The following is a 21,374-nucleotide window of genomic DNA, read 5'->3' on the forward strand; positions in this document are numbered from 1 at the left end:
GAAAAAGTGTAAGAAAGTGCACACCGAACTGCCTTTGCTGCTTCATAATGCTAAGTACGATGCACTGGACAGAACACCCCACCACCTATCAAGGACCTGTCAGAGCAGTTACGGTACTGGAACAAACAAATTAAGCAAATGTAGCAGCCCAGTGAGTGGCAAGCACATGTAATAAACTGGACTGATTAAGTCATTTCGAATGTCACCTCACAACAAAGACTCTCCTCAGTTCAACATAGATATCCCAATCAGCTAGCTTAGAGGCAGTCGATTAGTATGTCTGATGGCGTCTAGCTCTTTCACACTCAACTCTGATTATTCTATTGTAACATCTTTGTAAGATTGTTCCAGTTTTGTCACACTGTACCAGTAATACTATCACTGCCTGGTGTAATGACAGAAGTTCTATATCCTTGTATAATGGACGACAGAGTCCAGGACTACAGCTCGGTTGTCCATGGGTCCACCGTTCCAGTTCAGAACACAAGCTGCTCTGATACTTCAGCTTTAAATGGACCAGGGAGTCTACCTAACCAGGGGACCTGAATAAGTATACATCATGACATCACAGCGTCTGACACCACGGTCCATCTCATTAGACAAAGTGACGCAAGAGAGGGTATCAACCATGCACTCAATTAATTATTATTAGTTCCTGATGAAGTTTCCAGAAGTTTTCACCATTGTGCTGTCTTAAGAATACACGATAGTAATTTATCACCACAGTTTTGTAAGTAGCATGTACTTTACAAAAAACACCGTTACATTTATTTCCTAACCAAAGGCTTCAAATACCTCCCCAGCTAGACTTTCACTAGTTACACTTTTCACTTTTAACTTTTGGTGTGTATTCTTTTTCCTTTCACCTCAACCAAGGAACTATTTTTATATGTAAAATACAGTATGTGATCTAAAGCATCCGGACACCCCCAAAAACGTACGTTTTTCATATTAGTTGCAGTGTGCTGTCACCTACTGACAGCTACTCTTTATCTGTGAGCTCGTTAGTCATTAGAAATCGTGAGAAAGCAGAATGGGTCACTCTGCAGAACTCGCAAACTTCGAACATGGTCAGGTGATTGGGTGTCACTTGTGTCATACACCTGTAGGCAATTTTCCACACTCCTTAACATCCCTTGGTCCACTGTTTCCGATGTGATAGTGAAGTGGAAACACGAAGGGACACAAACAACACAAAAGTGTACAGGCCTACCTCGACTGTTCACCGACAGAGACCACCAACAGTTGAAAAGGGTCATAATGTGTAATAGGCAGGCATCTATCCAGAACATCGCACAGGAATTCCAAACTGCATCAGGATCTTCTGCAAATACTATTACAGTTAGGCGGGAGGTGAGGAAACTTTAATTTCATGATCGAGCAACTGCTGATAAGCCACAAATGCCAAACGACATCTTGCTTGGTGTACACAATATGGCGATCCAATGGCAAGAGTGTGGGTACGGCGAATGTCCGGTGAACGTCATCTGCCAGCATGTGTAGTGCCAACAGTAAAATTCGGAGGCGGTGGTGTTATGATGTGGTCGTGTTTTTCATGGAGGGGACTTGCGCCCCTTCTTGTTTTGGATGGCCCTATCACAGCACAGGCCTACATTGATGTTTTAAGCACATTCTTGCTTCCCACTGTTTAAGAGCAATTCGGAGATGGCAACTGCTTCTTTCAACATGATCGAGCACCTGTTCATAATGCCCAGCGTGTGGCGGAGTAGTTACACGCTAATAACATTCCTATAATGGATAGGTCTGCACTGAGTCCCGACCTCAATCCTGCAGAACACCTTCAGGATGTTTTGGAATGCCAACATGCCAGCCCTCACTGTCAATATCAATACCTCTCCTAAGTGCAGCATTCCATGAAGAATGGGCTGCCATTCCCCAAGAAACCTTCCAGCACCTGACTGAACGTATACCTGCGAGAGTGGAAGCTGTCATCAAGGCTAAGGATGGGCCAACACCATACAGTTTTCCAGCATTACCGATGGAGGGCACCACAAATTTTAAGTCATTTTCAGCCAGGTATTCAGATATTTTTAATCACATAGTATGTGAGTTCCACGGTGCACTCTTGCAATTCATCAAGGTGTCAGTCCTAGTGCAGAAACTAGTCAGCATTTACACCTTTGCTTGCCTACTTATAATTTTATTATTAATACGTTGAGAAAGAGAGTGATCTCCATTAAAAATCCTGCAACCTCTTACAATATTTTTTGTCAATATAATTTCAGTAATTTCAGATTTTGTAAGCTGCATCACTACATGCTTGTAACTTATGCCTCTGTTTCTGTAACATGCCTAAAACATGCAATAGTTTCCAGTGTTATCACTACCATTACAAGTAGCTTACGTTGTTTAGTTTTCTAATTTGCTATAAAAAAAGAAGTGCAAATACATAAACTTATCAATAGTCTACCAAACAACTGAAAGTAAATTTCTACTCAGAGTTAATTCGTGGCAGAAACTGGAGTTGACTGGAAAGGAATAAAACAAATATTAAAAGGCTAAATAAACCATTAAGAACGCACCACTATTGTTACTGCTACTGCCTGTTGTTGAATATGGATTTCGAACAAATTGCTCTGTTGCTGCAGTCAACATTGGCTCTTGAATGTCACGATACATCCGCTGCAAGGCATTATAACCACCTAGAAAGGAAAAGGAATTTAGTTATTTTCAATTAAAAATTTAATTTGTGTAACAAAGCATTATGTTTTATCTTAATGCTGATGATTTCATGCACAATGCTGTATCAGACTCCAAGAAAATACTGTGAAGACCTGCTTGTCTCCCATTGGCTGTGAATCACATAGCTGTTCAAAACTAAAGATGTGTTCACAAACACTGTAATTTTTTTTCCCATATGGACTGTTAGTGAGATTTTCAGTACATCTGCTAACATTGTTAAAAAATAATATGGAAAAATTTTAAATTAATGTAAGATATAAAGTCAGTCAACATCCCATTCACACTCAATAATTCACGATTTAAACTAAAAACATGGTCTAACTTACAAATCTGCTGTAAAACCAGATCTATGAACAGAATGAAAAATGAAGTAAGTAAACAGGAAAGTTTCATTTTCTTATCACTTAAAAAAATAAAAACAATGGAAAGGAAGAAAATAGCCAAGCACACAACAGCACATTAAAAAATATTATGTTGGTGCTTAAGTTCATAGCATTTTTGTTTTGCATGTTGTTATTTCGGTTGCTATGGGTTTATTTATTGGTTTTCATTTTTTATTTGTAATTCACTGTTGCTAACCGAGTCCACATATTATCATTTGGAAATAGTGGGTGGAACTGTGGATACTAGAAAATAAAAGAGCCAAGTGGAGAAATCTGAACATATCTGAGATATTCTTCTGTTTGAAATCAACAGAGGGGTGACAGCAGTGGAGGCAGCCAGAAAGATTTGCAATGTGTATGGGAATAACCCTATTGGAAAGATCACAGCAAGAAAATGGTTTTCTAGTTTCAACAACGATCATTCTAACATCAGTGACTCTACATTCAGGTAGGCCTTCCGGGTTTGATGGAGATCATCATCGTAATGATCCACATCTGTGTACTCGATAACTGACCAATGTGATGAACTTTTCCCCATTCCATCATCATGCAATATTTGAATGCAATAGGGAAAGTTCAAAAATTGGGTGTATAGATCTCACATATTCTAAGCTAAAATCAATGGGTACCCATATTTACATCTCTGCTTACTTGTCATCAATTGGCTTGTGAACAACACAGGACATTCCTATCCTGTATCACTACTGGTGTCAAGAAATGGTGTCTTTATGCTAACATAATGAATCGAAAGGAATGGTTGAGCCCCATACAAAGACCTGTGTGCATCCACAAAAGAAAATGTTATGCATCTGGTGTGGCATACTATTAACTGCTTCCATGAGGTGTAACCATCACCGCTGACATTTTCTGTCAACAACTGAGACATCTTACAGATGCTATCCAAAAACAATAACCAGAAAGACTGCATGAACTGATGCTACTCATCGATAATGCCCGTCCACATTTTGCTAAACTGACGAAACTGGGTTGGGAAGTCATTCCACACCCATCTTATTCACCTGATCTTGTGCCATCAGATTTTCAGCTTCACCACTCTCTATAGAACAACCTTCAAAGAATTTCCGTTCTGGATGAAAATGCACCCCAAACATGACTCGACAAGTTCCTTGCCTTAAAACCACAAGATTTCTACAGTCACAGAATCGAAAAGTTACCCCGCTTGGCAGACTATAGTATGTAGTGAAGGAAAATATATTATTGATGACTAAAGTCTCTGTTTTGTGTTTGTTTGTTTGTGTGTGTGTGTGTGTGTGTGTGTGTGTGTGTGTGTGTGTGTGTGTGTGTGTGTGTGTGTGTGTGTTTTTTTTGTTTTTACGAAACTTATGGGAAAGCGCTATGAAGTTATGCACCAACCCAACACCTTTGTTTATAATTTAGGAAGCATACTCGGCATTTCACGAAATCTCAAAGTCCTACTGGATTCATCCACATTTTGTAAATAAATCTGTCATCAACCCAAAGGTTTGTCTGAATACCAAGGTGAAATGTTCTACTGGAAGTGGCATGTCCTTGCCTTCCTGATTTTGACATAACTTATACAGTTATAGGGGAACTTCTAACCATGGTGACACTTTGCATTCTTCAGAGATACAAATCACTGACAGGGGTGGAAGAAACGACTGAGACTGACTGATAACTGAACTCAATCTTTGGATAGTTAGGCACTTAGTCACCAAATCACACTTTTAATTTGTACCAAAGTTGATAGATTCAAATATGAACACAGTTATAATGTCACCCATGTCCATAAGTGATGACAGCATAAAAAAAGATTATGAAAATGAAACAGGACACTAATAGGAAATCCTTTAAAAGGGAGAGAGAGAGAGAGAGAGAGAGAGAGAGAGAGAGAGAGAGAGAGATAAATAGGAGGCGGAAACAAAATTGCACCAATAATGAAAGCTATATGGTGCACACTGTCAGAATATCTCAAGCTATGCTTGTCCCTGTCAAGATTTTGTGAAGTTTGTTTTCCATACAGGAGGGTAATCTATGACTAGCGAGATTAATTCCAAGCAAAACAATGTCATTACAAAATAGAATTTCATAAAATATAACTGTTTCAAATTGCAGAGAAGTTTTTCAACTACGTATGAGGTTGAACATTTTTCACAACACTTTCTTTCATAAATTATTTCCAAGTAACTTAACCACAAAAATTACCTGGGATTGATTCAAGATTAGATATAGCACGGTCATGATTTCGCATTAGTTCCTGAAGCATGGATGGATTTCTTGCTAACTCCATTGTCTGGCGAAGCAAATCGGGATTATTCAACATGTGGCTAATTTCGGGATTTCTCTGCAAGAGAAGTAGCACTTTGAAATTAAAATTTTAGACATGTAAGAAATTTCATATTCTACATTAATAGATAACGATAATGAGCACAATACCTATCAAATTAGCTTGAAGTCATGCTACATATTTAAAAAAATCTGAAGACCCTACTGAGCCAATGTACTAGCGCATCACAAAATTACATACCTTATGTGTAGCAAACCCTATTGTGTCACAGCTTGGATTACATGATACACACAAAATCACTTCTGCGTCATTAAGATTCATGATCCCTCAAAACTATTCATAACTCAAAAAGATTAGTCATAGCTGGATCCAAAACATGTAGCTCTTGCTTGACGGCTTTCCAAATGTACTCAATAAGTTTGTGGTAGTGGGATATTGCAAGTGCACACTCATGCCCACGGAGTGTCCCCAAAATAATTAAGTAAGTTGGGAGTCAGGAGCGAAACACCGTTCCCCTTAAAGTATATTTCAGTTACAAAGTTCTGTAAAAAAAAAAAAAAAAAAAAAAAAAAAAAAAAAAAAAAAAAAAAAAAAAAAGGGTTGTTGTGATCCCACAGTAAATTTCTATATCATTCCCCAATGAAAAACTATGACAGACATACCACGGTTGCCATGTTTTCCAACGTAAATATTCCTCAGATTGAGTATCTACGCTACTTTCTGACAAATGGGATGCATCACATATTCCTCATGATACATTGATACCCTGCCACAGAAGTATAACAACATGTAGCAGAACTCAAATCTACAAGGCCTTTTTCCACATTTCAAGCTACCAACAGTGGTGTTCCTACAGAAGAAAATCTCTCTGCCTTGTAAGGTATGGCTTTTATATCCCTGTACTGAACACATAATTCTGGGTGGCACTGATGCTCACTGGTGGTTGTTTTTGTTCGGCACTGAATTAGTGATTGACAATGCTCCACTGTGGTTTTTATGTCCACTGTTACAATCTGTAATAGTATCATCTGTCAACACATTACAGACTTTTTCGAATGCACGCATATCCAACTGTACTATTCATTACAATTTCCATGTTTTCAATTTCGATCTTTTAACTCCTGAAACTACATTCATGCTTACTGCACATACTAGTAACTAACACTGTTATATTCTGAAGATGTATATGACATATGCTGAAAGAGCCACAAAGGCTTACATAATTTTTATTCATTTCATTTACGGTGGAAACTGCTGTGTTTTCAGCACCTTTAGCCACTCCAAAATAATTTAAGGTTGAAGTTTCAATCATGGAAATTGTAATAAACAGTACAACTGATGGCGAATATCATGTCATTCACAAAATTCTGAGAGAATGTTACCCACAACAAATATAGGCAGTCCAGTCCCATTAATGTAACCACAGCCTATGTTCAACACCAATGTGCAACAACTGCTCAGAGATAGCAGGTGGCAGCACTAGCAGTGGAGGGAATATAAGGCAAGTCAGGGAGATGCAGACAACAATGCAGTCATTGACGCAATGCGCAAAGGGAGTGATTTATCTGACATCCAAAAAAGCACGATCATTGGTTTTTGGGCCAACGGTGGAAGTATTTCCCAAACGACTAAGCTTGTATACTGTTCACCTGTCACCATTGTTAAAATATACCGAGCATGGCAAAATGGCCCATTCCAAAACGAGCGCCGAGGCTACCGAGGTGTTTTTATTTTTATTTATTTTTTCCAAAGCAGCAGCATAGGAGCGAAACTCCAGAAGGAGGAAAACTAAAAACGGGCGAAAACCTTAGAAAATTGCTATTGAAAGGGGGATTGTTCTCCCCGAAAAGAGCTTCAAATGACTGATGTCATCTCACTAACACCGATAAACTCAAGGATGCGATCGCCTGAGTGCGCGTCATCTGCTAAAAGGAAAGATGTATCAGGCAACAGCTGTGAATGGATGTGTAGCAGACTAAAATAAGGGCACTGAAGTAAAAGGTGGTAAAATGACAGTGCCCAATCCAGAATCTAGTTAAAATTACCTCCTCATGATGATGAGGATGAGAAGACAGAGGACCAAGTACAGGGAAGAGGTTTTATGTCCCATAATTTACTATCGGGGAGTGCAGATCAATGTGTGCGCCATAAAAGAGCAGCATGACGACATAATACACTCTGTAGATCGGCAAAGGGAACCATGCAAACACTGGGCTGAGGAAGTGAGACAGCAGCCTTTGCTGCTGTATTGGCTGCCTCGTTCCTGCGGATACCAACATGCCCTGGGATCTAAAGGAATGCCACAGAGATGCCCCCAAAGTGCAGCATGTGAAGGCAGTCCTAAATCCAGTGAAGCAGAGGGTGGACGGCATAAGGAGCTTGAGAAGAGAGTTAAGCGAATCCGAGCATATAATATACCATATCTGATGATGGCTACAGATGTGTCGGACAGCCTGGAGAACAGCATAAAGTTCTGCAGTAAGAAACGAACACTTGTCAGGAGGCCGAAACCTAATAGTGGTGTTGATAACAATATAGGCACTTCTGACACCAAAGATGGTCTTGGAGCCATCAGTGTAAATAAATGTGGCATCCTCCATTTGTGCACAGAGCAGCAAATGTCCGATGATAGACTATAGGGGGCGTACTATCCTTGGGAAGCTGACAAAGGTCACGGAGAAGGCAGGTCCACGGATGAAGCCAAGATAGCGTTATACCCTCAATTGTTAAGGAAGTTTTAGGAAACTGGAATGAAGGGGAATGTAGCAGTTGACAGAATCGGACTCCCGGCAGTATTTGAGAGGAAACGCGGCGTGCATACCATAAATACAAGGAAGCACCAAAAAAGAAGGGGCATGGGTCAGATGAACAGGCATGGAAGACATGACAGCTCGCCCATTGGACAGAAGAGGTTCAGCAGTCTCAGCGTAAAGGCTCTCCATGTGGCTGGTGTAAAAAGCTCCAACTGCTAAACACTATCCACAGTGGCAGACAGAGTCTAGACACTGAGAATAGCCAGCCGTGCAGAGGAGTCAACTATGCTTCCATAGTCAATTTTTGAGCGCACTAAGGCGTGAAGTAAGCGGAGGAGGACCACTCTCTAGGCTCCCCAGGAGGTACCACTCAAAACACGAAGGGTGTTGAGGGATTGCACACAACGAGCCGAGAGATAAGAAATGTGGGAAGACCAGCACAGTTTTCTGTCAAACATCAGTCCCAAGAATTTGGTGACATCTGCAAACAGAAGGGCAACAGGGCCTAGATGTAGAGAAGGTGGATAAAACTTCGTATGATGCCAAAAATTCAAGCAGACAGTCTTACTGTGAGAAAATCAGAAGCCAGTTTCAATGCTCCACGAGTGAAGGCAATTGAGACATCCTTGAAGACATCGTTCAAGAAGGCTGGTCCGTTGATATCTGTAGTGGATCACAAAATCGTCGACAAAGAGGGAGCCCAAGACATTGGGAAGGAGACAATCCATAATTGGATTTATAGCAATGGCAGACAGTACAACACTTAGCACGTAGCCCTAGGGCATGCAGTTTTCTTAGGAGAAGGTGAGGGATACAGCAGTGTTCACCTGCACCTTAAATGTGTGTTCTGTCATAAATTCACAGATGAAGAGGGGCAGCCAACCTTGAAAGCCCCAAGTAAACAATGAGCAGAGGATGCATGTCCTCCAACAGGTACCATATACCCTCTCCATATCAAAAAATGTTACTACCATTTGGTGTTTCTGGAAAAAGTTGTTCATGATATAAGTGGAGAGAGCAACAAGATGGTTAACTGTGGAACAATGCTTTCAGAAACTGCATTGGGCAGTGGTTGAAAGGTTTCGGGCCACCAGCCTAAACGGCTATTTACCATACGCTCCAAAACCTTACAAACAATACTCGTTTGGCGATAGCTGGAGGGGAGATGTTTGTCCTTTCCAGGTTTTGGAACAGGATGACGATAGCTTCCCGCCATCTTCTGGGAAAGATACTGGCGACCCAAAGTTGGTTACAAAGGTGAAGGAGGTAGCACAGACTAGGGTATGATAGATGCAGCAATATCTGGACATGGATACCATTTGGTCCCGGAGCAGAAGAGCGAGACGATAACAGTTTACGTCTCAGTTCCCGCATAGAAAGAACGGCATTATAGCTTTCGCAATTTAGAGAAGAAAAAGCAAGAGGCCGCCCTTCCACTACCTGTTTCTTTGGGAGAAAGGCTGGTGGGTAATTAGAAGAGCTTGATATCTCAGCAGAGTGTCGACCCAATGAGTTAGAGACTGTGACTGGGCCCACTAAGATATCCTGTGTAACGGTTAGCCCAGAGATCAGGGAATAATTGGACAGGCTGGATAGCTGTTGGATTCGTCTCTAAACAACTGATGAGGGAGTGAAGATATTAAAGGAGTTGGTAAAGAAGCCCCAGCTTGCCTTCTTGCTATCGCGAACGATGCAACATCATCGCGCACGTAATTGCGTATAGCAGATACAGTTGGCCAACATAGTATGGTGGTGAGAAACACAAAGAGCACACCTCTGCTCATGTATTGCACCACGACACGCCACGTTCCACCAAGGAACTTGGGGGCACTAGTGCACAGGATAGGTATGGGGTATTGAACATTCTGCGACTGAAAGAATTACTTCTGCAACATGAGTGACCTGATCATCAATGCTAGGAAACTGACGGTCATCAAAAGTTGTTAGAGAGGAGAAGCTTGGGAAAACTTCCAGCATCTTGGGCGCACAGATGGCAGTCGTAGCTGTAATCAAAGGACTCGTGGAAAATGGTCGCTCGAGTTTGTATCAGCAAGAGCAAACCATTTAAAGCACCGAGCTAGCTGAACAGTATCGACAGAAAATTCCAAATGAGAGTAGGTTGACATGGAGGCAGACAAAAATGTACATTCCCCAGTTTTGAAGCAAACAAGTAGGTTGACATGGAGGCAGACAAAAATGTACATTCCCCAGTTTTGAAGCAAACAAGTTCTGCTTGGTGGAAGAGGTCACTCAATAAGGAGCCTCTCAGACAAGGGAACAGAAATCCCCAAAAAGCAGGTGGCAGGCGTTGAAGTCCCCAACCAGCAAATGGGGGGAGCTCTTTTTTTGTAAGTCCGAGTGTCCAATTTTGGGGCCTGTGATTTAAAAAGCAGGAGCCAATAAAGGTTGAGCCTTAGAGTGAGTGGATGGAGATGTGAAATCTGCAATCTTTGGGCTTGCCGATCTGAAGGCCGTGGCGCTGAAGGTAAGATCGGATTTCCTGAATAGTTCATTCATCTTTAAAAATAAGATATTCTCTAGAGGAAGAAGCGTAGTCCCCCATACAGTTGATGCAGTGAGGGGATGGGGATGGAAGATATTCTCTAGAGGAAGAAGCGTAGTCCCCCATACAGTTGATGCAGTGAGGGGATGGGGATGGACAATCACCCTCATGGGCATCCCTGCCACAGGTAAAGCATTTGGCTGTATTGGAACACGACTGGCTGGTATGATTGAATCTCTGACACCCATAGCAATGCATAGGGTTGGGGATGTAAGGCCAACCTAAAATTCTCATTATCCACTTAAATGTTTGATGAAAGTTGAGCTCTGTCAAATGTCAAGAGTAGAGTGCGGGTCGGTACCAATTCTGAAAAGGGCAATGGATCAACATAATTATGCATCTAAACTTGTTGATCATATCCAACCCCCACATCCAGTACATTTTTCCTTTGCATTATGTTAATTATTGGCAGGACAATGCAATATGTTACACTGCTCACAGCGTACATGAGAGGTTCGAAGAGCACTTGAGGGGCTTTACTGAACTCCCCTGAGCACAGAACTCCCTGGATTGAAACCCAATCTAGCATCTGTGTGACCACCTCGGTCAGGCTCTCCATGTCATGGGTCCTCATGTGAAAAATTAAGCACAGCTGGCCATGGCACTGGCATCATCATGGTTCCCTATCACTGTCAGCACCTTCCCCAACCTCAGTAACTCTCTTTGTGCATGTATCACAGTGGCCAGTGCTGTATAAGGTGGTTATTCAGGCAAAGACAGGTGGTCACAATGTGGCTGGGCAGTGTACACTGCAAGCGACTCCTCTGAATAATGGGAATTCCATTCATCTTTTGTTTGTGAAAGGCATACAACACACGGACATTTTCTGTAATATAATTACTGATAATGACTTGGTTATGTACATTGTACAGAGGTGAAGAGAGTGGGAAGTACAGATCTTTCAGGTGCAGATTTGACACCTTGAATGGGTTAAGTGCAATACGTGATAAAACAATTAAAACATTTATCTTTGTAGTTGGTTGTAGTACTGAAGAAAATACGCCTAGTGAAATGTAATGGTACAATGTACTTGTGTACATTATAGACTGTGGTAGTTTCCCTTGTAAAAGGTGCTCTAACTCATGACTGACACAGTAGTACATGAAAAGCACAGTTAGTACAATTTCTAACAATATACCACTCTTGTGATGCATCTATACTTGATTAAAATTACTTTATGATTGACAGGTTGCAGTGGTGGGGAGGAAGCAGAGGCGGCTATGGTGCTGGCATGCAACCAGCCACAATCCACAAAGCTTTGCATGTACCTACAAAACATGTAACACCGCAAGCACTTGTCGCTCTAGAAAGAACTTTGGGTGGCGGCTGGCCCCTGCCACTCAACTTGAGAAAACAGCAGTTGCAAAACAATTTTAATCAGTGTAATTATTCCATTCACCATGAAGACAGGCTTACTCTTACTCATGAAGCACAGCATCTAATTCAAATGTTCCAAATTCCAGTCTTACCTTTGATTTATACTGGTCAACATGCTTGGTACACTGTGCATGGCTATTGAGTAGTTATAATATCAAAATGCTGTCTAAATGATCATACTGCACCTCAAGCTTTGGGTACATGTTATGGATACAATGGGGATGGGTGACATTTAGCCTTAAAAACCTCCTACCGATACTAATGATTGATTGCAATGAACTCAAAACGTGCCTACCACTTTACAACACACTTCTGCAAACCTCCCAGATCCAGAGGCTTAACATTTGTTTACATGACCTGCTGCCACATGCAAATAAAGAAACCAAGGACAAGAATTTCGAAAGAGTTCTGGAGTAGAGATTACTCTATAGCCCATAATATATAACTTTGTTTAAAGTCTTCTAACAGAATTAAGTTCACAGTAGCACAGCAAGTAGGAAAACAGGGAGCCATAATGACTCTTGAGTATTCTATTGATGATTTCCAGCAAAGCTCATCCAGGATGGAAGGCAAGGAACAAGAAACTATGCAAACAAATTTTTCATAAAAACAATGAACTAATGCCTTCACAGTGATGTAGAAACTGACCACAAATATAAAGTACATACACTATAAAGCAATTATATAGTACTGAGAATGTTTCAAACTTAGGAAAAGCACAGAACTTATAAAGGGCACTTAAACAGTATACAGATAGGTTGCATTGCCAAGACACTTCAGCTGTATGTACAAGTGTGATTCTGTCAGTTCAGCGAGTCCAAAGAAAAACACTGGCTGAAGAATGAGCAACAAATTCAATCATCTATATATATATGTGTCACATCTTTTCTGTCAGACACAGAAACTACTGTTTTTGATAGAGTGGCCATAAATATCAATACTTCAGGGAGCTGAGACATGTCCGACAGGACACACACACACACACACACACACACACACACACACACACACACACACACACACACACGTCTGTGGGCTGGACTGCCACGATATCCTCAGTGCAGACGCACAACGAGTTCTGAACATTTTGTGGGAATACAGGAAATGCTGTGGGCAAATGAGGCAAATGGACAGGAACACTATTTTGTAGTGTGTGACAAGCTGAGAATTTGGGTCGGACAGCAAGCCAATGTGGTTAAGAAGAACACTTGCAAAAAGCAGGAAATTAACTTTCGCCATTTATTTCAATGCCCTATTTTGGCTAACATTGGTACCTGCCTGAAATTCACTCTTGCTTACGCACCAGCTGACTGCTCAATACCCCAACTGTAGGTTTGTATTCCACCAGACTTCCATGTGCCTTATAAAGTCAGAGACGGACCCCATATAAAAAAGAAATCATTGAGAAAATCTGTGAAGTTTCACATAAACTTCCCCTAGAATTAAAATGTGATTGGTCTACTATGTTTTACCTAATCCTGCAGACTTGTGGAATTCCCAGCATCTGTTTTCCCACGTAGTTTTTACAAGAGAAAGTAAGGTAACTCTTTTCATTCACAGTGTTATAGCTGTATTTAAAAAAAAAAAAAAACCACACTGATCCCCAGTACAGTTTATATTATTTCTACTGGGTGAAAAATAAAAGACTTTTGAATATTCACTTTCACTAAGAATACTGCACAACATTGTTAACAGATCTTTATTCCACAGATAAAAGGTTAGCAATATATTAATAACCTCACCTCCATGAGTTCTTGCATCTGAGGATTTGATGTAATAAGTGCTCGCATGTTCTCAGGATCATTCATGAGCCTCTGAACAAGTGGATTGTCAAGAATTTGTCGCATCATGTCAGGGTTTCCAAGTAATTCACGTTGCATTCTCTGCTGCAGTTCCATGAAATTGGCTGAGCCCATTCCTAAGCTCTCTAGTCCTGCCAGGCCACCCAAGGTACCCAAACCAAAGGGTGTTGCACTAACATCAGCAGCTGTAATGTGAAAATTATGTTTTGTCAGTAAATTTATCATCTTAAACTTTATACTGATATTATTTCAAATAAGTTAAACAATACAGAAGTTTCCAAAAGTAAATTTAAAACATTAAAACTTTCTGACAGCTCTGCCACTCAGGTCCATGTATTTTTCAAAATTACAAAAGGGTGCCTTAATACAATGCAACACACTTGATAACACAAACCTCTACAAATAATTTTTTTCACACTACTTTCAAAATAAAAGTATGATCAACAAACACTGCCAATTGAATTATTACTTTTCTAGCATAATTCTAATAACTGTATGAAATTGCTGGGAGCGTGGAATTATCTATTTGCAAGATCCATGTAAGATGAAAACTATATTGGTTGGCTCATCTAGGAATGTACTCTCTCATAATTTTAAAAGTAATCCAAATTGTATCATCAACATCTCCTCATAAGGTCTGCCACTGGAGTTGGCTGAACATCCCTGTAACACTTTTGTGCTTACTAAATGAACCTGCAGTGAAATGTGCTGCTCTTTTTGAACCTTCTATATTTCCTCAATCAATCCAATCTGATATGATGAGCAATAGTCCAGTACTGGTTGTACAAGTGTCTTGTATGGCACTTCCTACACGGGTAGATAACACTTTCTGATGGTTTTTCCAATCAATGTAAGCCTCCATTTGCCATTCCTGTGATTATTTTTATGTGGTCATTCCAATTTAAACTGCCAGATATTTAATGAAAGTGGCTACTTTCAGTGATTATTCAGCTGCTGTGTAGTAATGAAACAGTGGAACTTAAACAGAATGTCTTTTCCAATACGTTAAAACAATCTTCAATTTTAACATTAATCTGTATTATATACGTCTGTGATTGAACTGACACTGTTTTATGTTCACTTTTTCTGTCTTTTTAAATCATTGCCTAATTGCTACAATAAATGCCTTTTTCATCATTATTTACTAACTTATTATTAAAAAGAATGAATGCTTGTGCAGAAAGAGGTAACAGAATATAAGTGTTTTAATTATCACTTGGGTTTACTTTGCTTCTATCCAATCTTGCCTCCAGAAGCAACTATCAGAACCTGAGCTAAAATGTGGTTTCACTATTGTTCTAAATTTCTCTTTCATTTAGTTTCCATTATGATATCGCCATGCAAGAGAGCTAGTAACGTGCCAAAATACATTGTTCCTTTATACACTAAATTGTTAAGTTACAGTATACTCTTTGATTTCCTTTCTACTGATGGTAAAATACTTCTGCGCAAAATAAGAGCAAAACTGGTGAACTACGAAAAGAAATATTTCATTTCTCAAAATACCAGTACTACCAAACTGGAAAGATGATGTCTTTGGTTTCAATGGCAATTCCAACATCGAGCTGAAAACTACAATTTGCATTCAACTTGGGTAAAGCTTCCATCAATGCCAGAATCCCTTATTTTGAAACTACACAATCCTGTGTCAATAAAGTTTTTGGAAAAGTTCATGGACAAACCTGTGCCCACTAAGTCAAGTTTGCGAAAATGTTACAATAAACTAACGAAAATCATTAAAGCTGAAGTACAAAATAATAAGATCTGGATTTCAATCAACGAGTCAGCTGATCATATGGGTCATTGTGTTGCCAATGTTTTGCTTGACCATTAGATTCTTCAGAAGGTGAATTAATAACAGCATTCCAGCTTACAGCAGTTTGTCTGGGAAAAGTCAACAATTCAAGTATTCCATGACTATATTCATCCATTCATTACAGTTCCTATGGCCTAAAGAAATTCAATACAACAACATATTACTTTTGTATCAGACGCTGCTCCATAAATGAAAGTAGGTGAGCCAACTTCCAAAGTGCACTTGCCAAACGTGCTTCATATGACATGCATATCACATGACTTTCACAGTGCCAGAACACACATGAAGATCTTTCTTGATACCAACAAAATGATTTCTAGTATTAAGAAGATTTTCATGAAAGACACGTCAAGAAGTCAGACATTTAGAGACACTGCACCACAAATTGCCTTCTCAACCTTTCATAACAAGAAAAGGGGGGGAGGGAGGCATGATTTCAGCAGCAGTTTACTCCACTTCAGATTTCCCAATTATAAAAAAGAGTGATTATTGCTATGGAGGATGAAACATCTTCAACTGCGGCAGCAAAAAAAACATCTCAAAACTTCAGAAGTGAGAAATGGGGCTGAGTTTAGTTTGTTGCCCCAAGTGAGCTGACATCTTTGAGAAACATGGGAACCTTTGACAATGTCTCTGAAAACCGTGGATGAAACAGTGCAAAGTTGGAGAATGTGCAAGGAAAATGGCATTCACTGGTTAGGGAAAGTGTAAAATAATGTTTTCAAAAAATCCTTATCTTATTAAACATAGAAACATTTCAGAAATTTGATAAAATCACAATTAAATTGTAGCAGAAATGGACTCTACAATAGCTCAACATTTTACATTTGCTCCAGTTACCTCTGTAGATGTTGACAGAAAAAATGCATTATCTGACAATGACTTAAAATAAATCCAGAAAAAAATTTGTTTGTCATATGCAACAAAGAAGTCAAAAATGAACTGCAATGCCTATGCCTCAAAGTGCAATTAGTATTTTATTTAAAACTTTATAACGTTGCTTTAAAAATATTACACAACGCAACATCAAGAGAAATATGCTGATTGAGTGATTACCTTAACTGCCCGTTTTAATTATTTATGATGCCTATGCTTCCAGTCTCTGGTAATAACAGAGATATAGGTTTTTTGTCTATTTATGCACAATATGTTAATTTTTTCTGCTGAGAGTTAAATGCTAGTATCTGCATCAAGCATTACCCCTCTGCATATCCTCTTCCATTTTATTACCTCTCCACATACAACCTCATTATGAACTAACATCTTCATGGATTTTTCCTACATTATTCACTAGGCCACATACATATTGTGAAAAGGAATTGTCCTGTAACATTCTATTGGGATACATGAAAAGTTAGTTTTGTACATTTGAATATTGATTTCCATTAAGAATGAGACATTTGAACTCTGCAATCACAAAATGGGTCTGATTATTCTGTATGCTCTTGTTCAAACCCTGAGAAATGTATCGCCTTTTGCATGTCATGGAGCACAGCATCAACCCTGGTGCCACTATCTACTGCCTTCTGGGTCTCACACATCAACGGGGTAAGCTTGCTTTCACACAATCGTCATTTATAGAATCCATACTGATTTCTATACAGATCATAAAATGCGAACACAAAATGTTTCACAAAATTCTCAGACAGACTGACAACAGCAACATATGCCTATAGTTGCGTGCACTGTTTGACGATTCTTCTTGAAACTGAGAATGAGCTGCGCATTTTTCAAACTGCAAAGTGGCATACAACTGGAAGACTTAGACAGCACTGTTGAGCCACACAAAATAATTCAGTACATTAACAACAATTATTATTATTAGGCCTATTATTATTATGAATCATCATCATCATCATCATGGTGATAAATTATTGTTACTATGTGTGGTTCAACAGCGCGGTGTTACGTCTTTCAATTGCATGTCACTTTATGATGACTTCGGTGTCCCTGACCTATCCAGGAATCTTAACGAGAAACATGACGAAAAGTTTAACGGGTATCTTCCGTGACCAATCTGGAGTAGGTTCATCACTGATTTAGATAAAGAAGATTACTACTACTACTACTACTACTACTACTAGCTCCTCTCCATGCAATGGTCTATACCTGGATCAGAATAATACAGCGATTGGCGTAACAGAGCATGAGAGGCGGTGGTGATGTCAGTACCTTTTGGTCTACAAAAAGAATATTGCTGCAGCAATAACAGATAGCAACATCCTTCCTGGGCACATTCATGTGCAGCCTATTTACATGCAATACTGGATTTGCTCACCAGGGTGGCAAGAGCATTTTCACATATGTGCACATTTTTGCAGCTAATTGTTTACCACTACCACAGCAACAACCAGTCAGAGAATGAGCTTGATCACATCTATTCTGCTCACAGTAACATCGCTCTGCTACCTCACATGATAACTGCTATGGTCAGTTGCTGATGACACATGCAGCTGGTAATGTAACATTGTTTCCATTCTCTCTCTACAAAACGTTTACTTTTTCGCGGCAATGTCAAACTAGTTGCGAAAGTGTGCACATATATGAAAAGACTATTACCACCCTGCTAAGCGAATCCAAAACTGCATGAAAATGGGATGTACATGAATGTATCTAGGACATGCCCAGCTGTTGCTGCTAGAGCCATACTGCGTGTGCAGACTGAAGAGAAGCGACATCACCACTCCATCCAATGCTCACGTATGATTTCGATTTAGACACAAGTGTTTAACAGAGCCTGCATTTCTACATCTTTGCATCCTACTAATAAAACAAAGAGAAAATTCAACAAATAACTATAAGCGAACATGCCTGTCACAAAACTTGGTAACTGTACGAATAGGTCAAACATTAAAATGTTTTACATTATACTACTGAACAATTCATTACAACAACCTTTGCAAACTCACAAGCAAATTGACAAATAATCACTCAATCTAGATCGTGGGTTATTATGTCACCACAATCAAGATTTCAAATGAAGACCATATCAAACTCAATTCGGTATAATATATTAAAAACAAAGATTCCAAGACTTACCAAGCGGGAAAGCGCCGACAGACAAGCACAATGAACAAAACACACACACAGAATTACTAGCTTTCGCAACCGATGGTTGCTTCTTCAGGAAGGACAGGGAAAGACGAAAAAATCTATCCTAATGCTGCAAAGTAACTTGAGGTAGCTGTTTTTATCTAATCTGTTTTTCGAGCTTTAATGTATATCTGTGCAAAATAAACAAATATGATTTTTTTGAGAAAATTTTGTTATTAATTCCATCTTTTTTGGAAAAAAAGGGGGGGATTTTTTGAAATTCCATGCATACATATGCAATACATTATTTTTTGATAAAAAATTGAGACAATTAATTCATCTTTTTTTTGCATAAGTACTTTTTTGCCATTCCGTGCATATATATGCTTAAATCTTCAGAAATACACGTTTCCTTCGAAAATAGGTACTTTCCTCGTGATTAGTGCATGAATCCCCTAAGCTGCCTAAGTGCCAGTCCTTCAGCCAGCAAGCATAAAAATATTGTGCCTGTCTAGATGACAATACAGCCATTCATGTGAGAATTTTTCACACAGTACTATACAAACATAAAAAATGGAGCAGTTTCTACACAGTTTCACATGAACAGTTTCTTAGTAGAGTAGCTGACTTAACTTGACAGTTCTCAAAACTAAATGAATACAGAGTGTTATTTATAGTGTTAGAGTAGTAGTGATTTTACAGTCAGTCATTAAAATTACCACCCCGCAAATGCAGCCAAATTACTCCATATTTCACTATCACCATTACACTACAGTTACCTCTAATAGTTCTGCAGAGCGTTATTGAACAGAATGTAATTTTTTCTGTAGCAGGAGAAGGATTTTTTCTAATAATATTTGTGATCCATCTTTTATTATGCCTAGCCCACATTATCACTGTTATATGGTTAAAATACCAATGAATTCGCTGAAAACATTTAAAGAACAATGTGCAACACCTACCTTCAATGTGCAAGTTGTAACAGCAGGTGTGAACATATTCAGTTTGACTTATTTATCATTAACATGTCGCATTAATATTATCATGTGTAAGATGGTTTTTATGCAAAGCATAAACTGAACGAATTTCATCACTGACATCACTACAATTATATAATTTAATCTGATTTTCTGGCCACAACACCAAACATATAACGCTCTATAGTGCCAACTGGATGTCCTTCAAATATGTAGTTTTGCTTTATGATTCATCCTCATTTGTTAATCCAAAAAAAAATTTGAACTAGTCACCAACATGGCAAATAAATTAGCATTCTTGTCCGTTGACGAGAACTAACGTCGTTTAGTTCTTGTATAAGGCGATTATTTGTTTGGTTTCACCCATACTGCTCACATCATCAAAACATGACCGCCACTGCTCATCCAACGTAGCTCAAAACCACATTCTCTTTTACCTGTTGTTCTCGGCGGTGTAGGTGTGGTTCCTGGTTGTTCACTTGCGTTGCGTGTAGTAGTTTTAATCACGAGGTGCACCGTTAACCCATCTTTGATGTTGTGTGTCTGAAGTGTTTCATGATCTTTCATTATCTTACCAGCGAATATTAAACAAAGCTGTTCAGGCTCGGCATTGAACTTCTTAGCTACGAGCACCTTAAACTGAAACAGAATGACAACACCCAGATTACTATTAAAATATTACAAATCATTACATTAGCTTTGCCGAAAACTGGCTTCGTCATCAACTATTTACATGTGTAACCCATCAACACGGCAGTGCTGCGTAGTTGATGAATAAAAGGTGTACTCACGTCCTTTATTGATGCATCAGAGTCCACTTCCACTGTTTGTGAGTCTTTCGGTGTTTTAACAGTTACATTAATTTTCTTCGGAGGCTCCTGACCTTCCGCCATCTTGGATTAGCGGGATGACTTACACAGCAAAGTGTATTTAATCTTTAAGTGCGTACATGGTCTAAGAATTCACGCAAATACATTGCCCTAAAAAGACATCTGCGGTAATGTAGAGTTTGTGATAAAGAGTTGAAATATTCTACCATCAAAAGCGAAATCATTCAGCGTTGTGGTAGACAGAAAGAAATACAAATCAGCCATTAAAGGATAAACTCAAATGCCAACGGGAAATCAGTACAGTGCGAAGTCTGCCTGTTCTTATTCATGGGTCCAAAATAAATGTAAGAAGAAGTTCTACAATATTATTTCGTGACAAGTAGACGCAGCTATTACTGTCAATATGCTCTTTATTACAGCAATTCGCCGGGTTTTGTTCCAAAAGAAATAAAATACTTCTATATTGCATCTGCTATTTAAGTCGTTGGACGGTCAATGGACTAAGTATACACACATTCTTGATATCAATAAAAGCAGCTGAAATGAAATAAGCAAAAATGCTGATAGAAAATAATACAGCCGTCTGGAAACATTTAACGTACATAATGGCTCTGATTGATTTCAGCCGTAATTGTGTTACTCATGCTACAGCAAAAGTATTACGCATGCAATAGTTCTTCCAAAACAGCGATGCTGACCATATACACATCACATGTGTCTGACTAAGATCATGTTAATCGTTTCTGACCATCCATCAAGACTAGTTTCCTCAAAGTCACATGTTAATACAGTCATATTTGTACTTCAAAACAGGTCTAGCCTATTATAAGTCCAAGATTGAAGTAGGTTGGTGAGACGTTTTCTGATTTGA

The 21,374-nt window shown here is 39.2% G+C and overlaps 1 protein-coding gene across 2 annotated transcripts in view; it reads right to left on the reverse strand.

Moving 5' to 3' along the window:
* The window catches only part of LOC126282235 (ubiquilin-1), a 93,632-nt gene extending 72,462 nt beyond the window's left edge, over positions 1–21,170 (reverse strand). The window contains exons 1-5 of one of the 2 annotated variants that reach the window (XM_049981813.1): positions 20,465–21,170; positions 20,111–20,312; positions 13,788–14,032; positions 5,271–5,409; positions 2,544–2,663 (exon numbers count right to left, since the gene is read on the reverse strand). In XM_049981813.1, the coding sequence (XP_049837770.1) occupies positions 2,544–2,663; positions 5,271–5,409; positions 13,788–14,032; positions 20,111–20,312; positions 20,465–20,566 (808 nt within the window). In that variant the 5' untranslated portion in view covers positions 20,567–21,170. The remainder of the gene's footprint in view (positions 1–2,543; positions 2,664–5,270; positions 5,410–13,787; positions 14,033–20,110; positions 20,313–20,464) is intronic. The other variant, XM_049981814.1, reaches the window with a different exon arrangement.
* Positions 21,171–21,374: the final 204 nt, after the last annotated feature.

This window comes from Schistocerca gregaria, chromosome 7 (genome assembly GCF_023897955.1).
Source record: "Schistocerca gregaria isolate iqSchGreg1 chromosome 7, iqSchGreg1.2, whole genome shotgun sequence".
Lineage (NCBI taxonomy): Eukaryota > Metazoa > Arthropoda > Insecta > Orthoptera > Acrididae > Schistocerca > Schistocerca gregaria.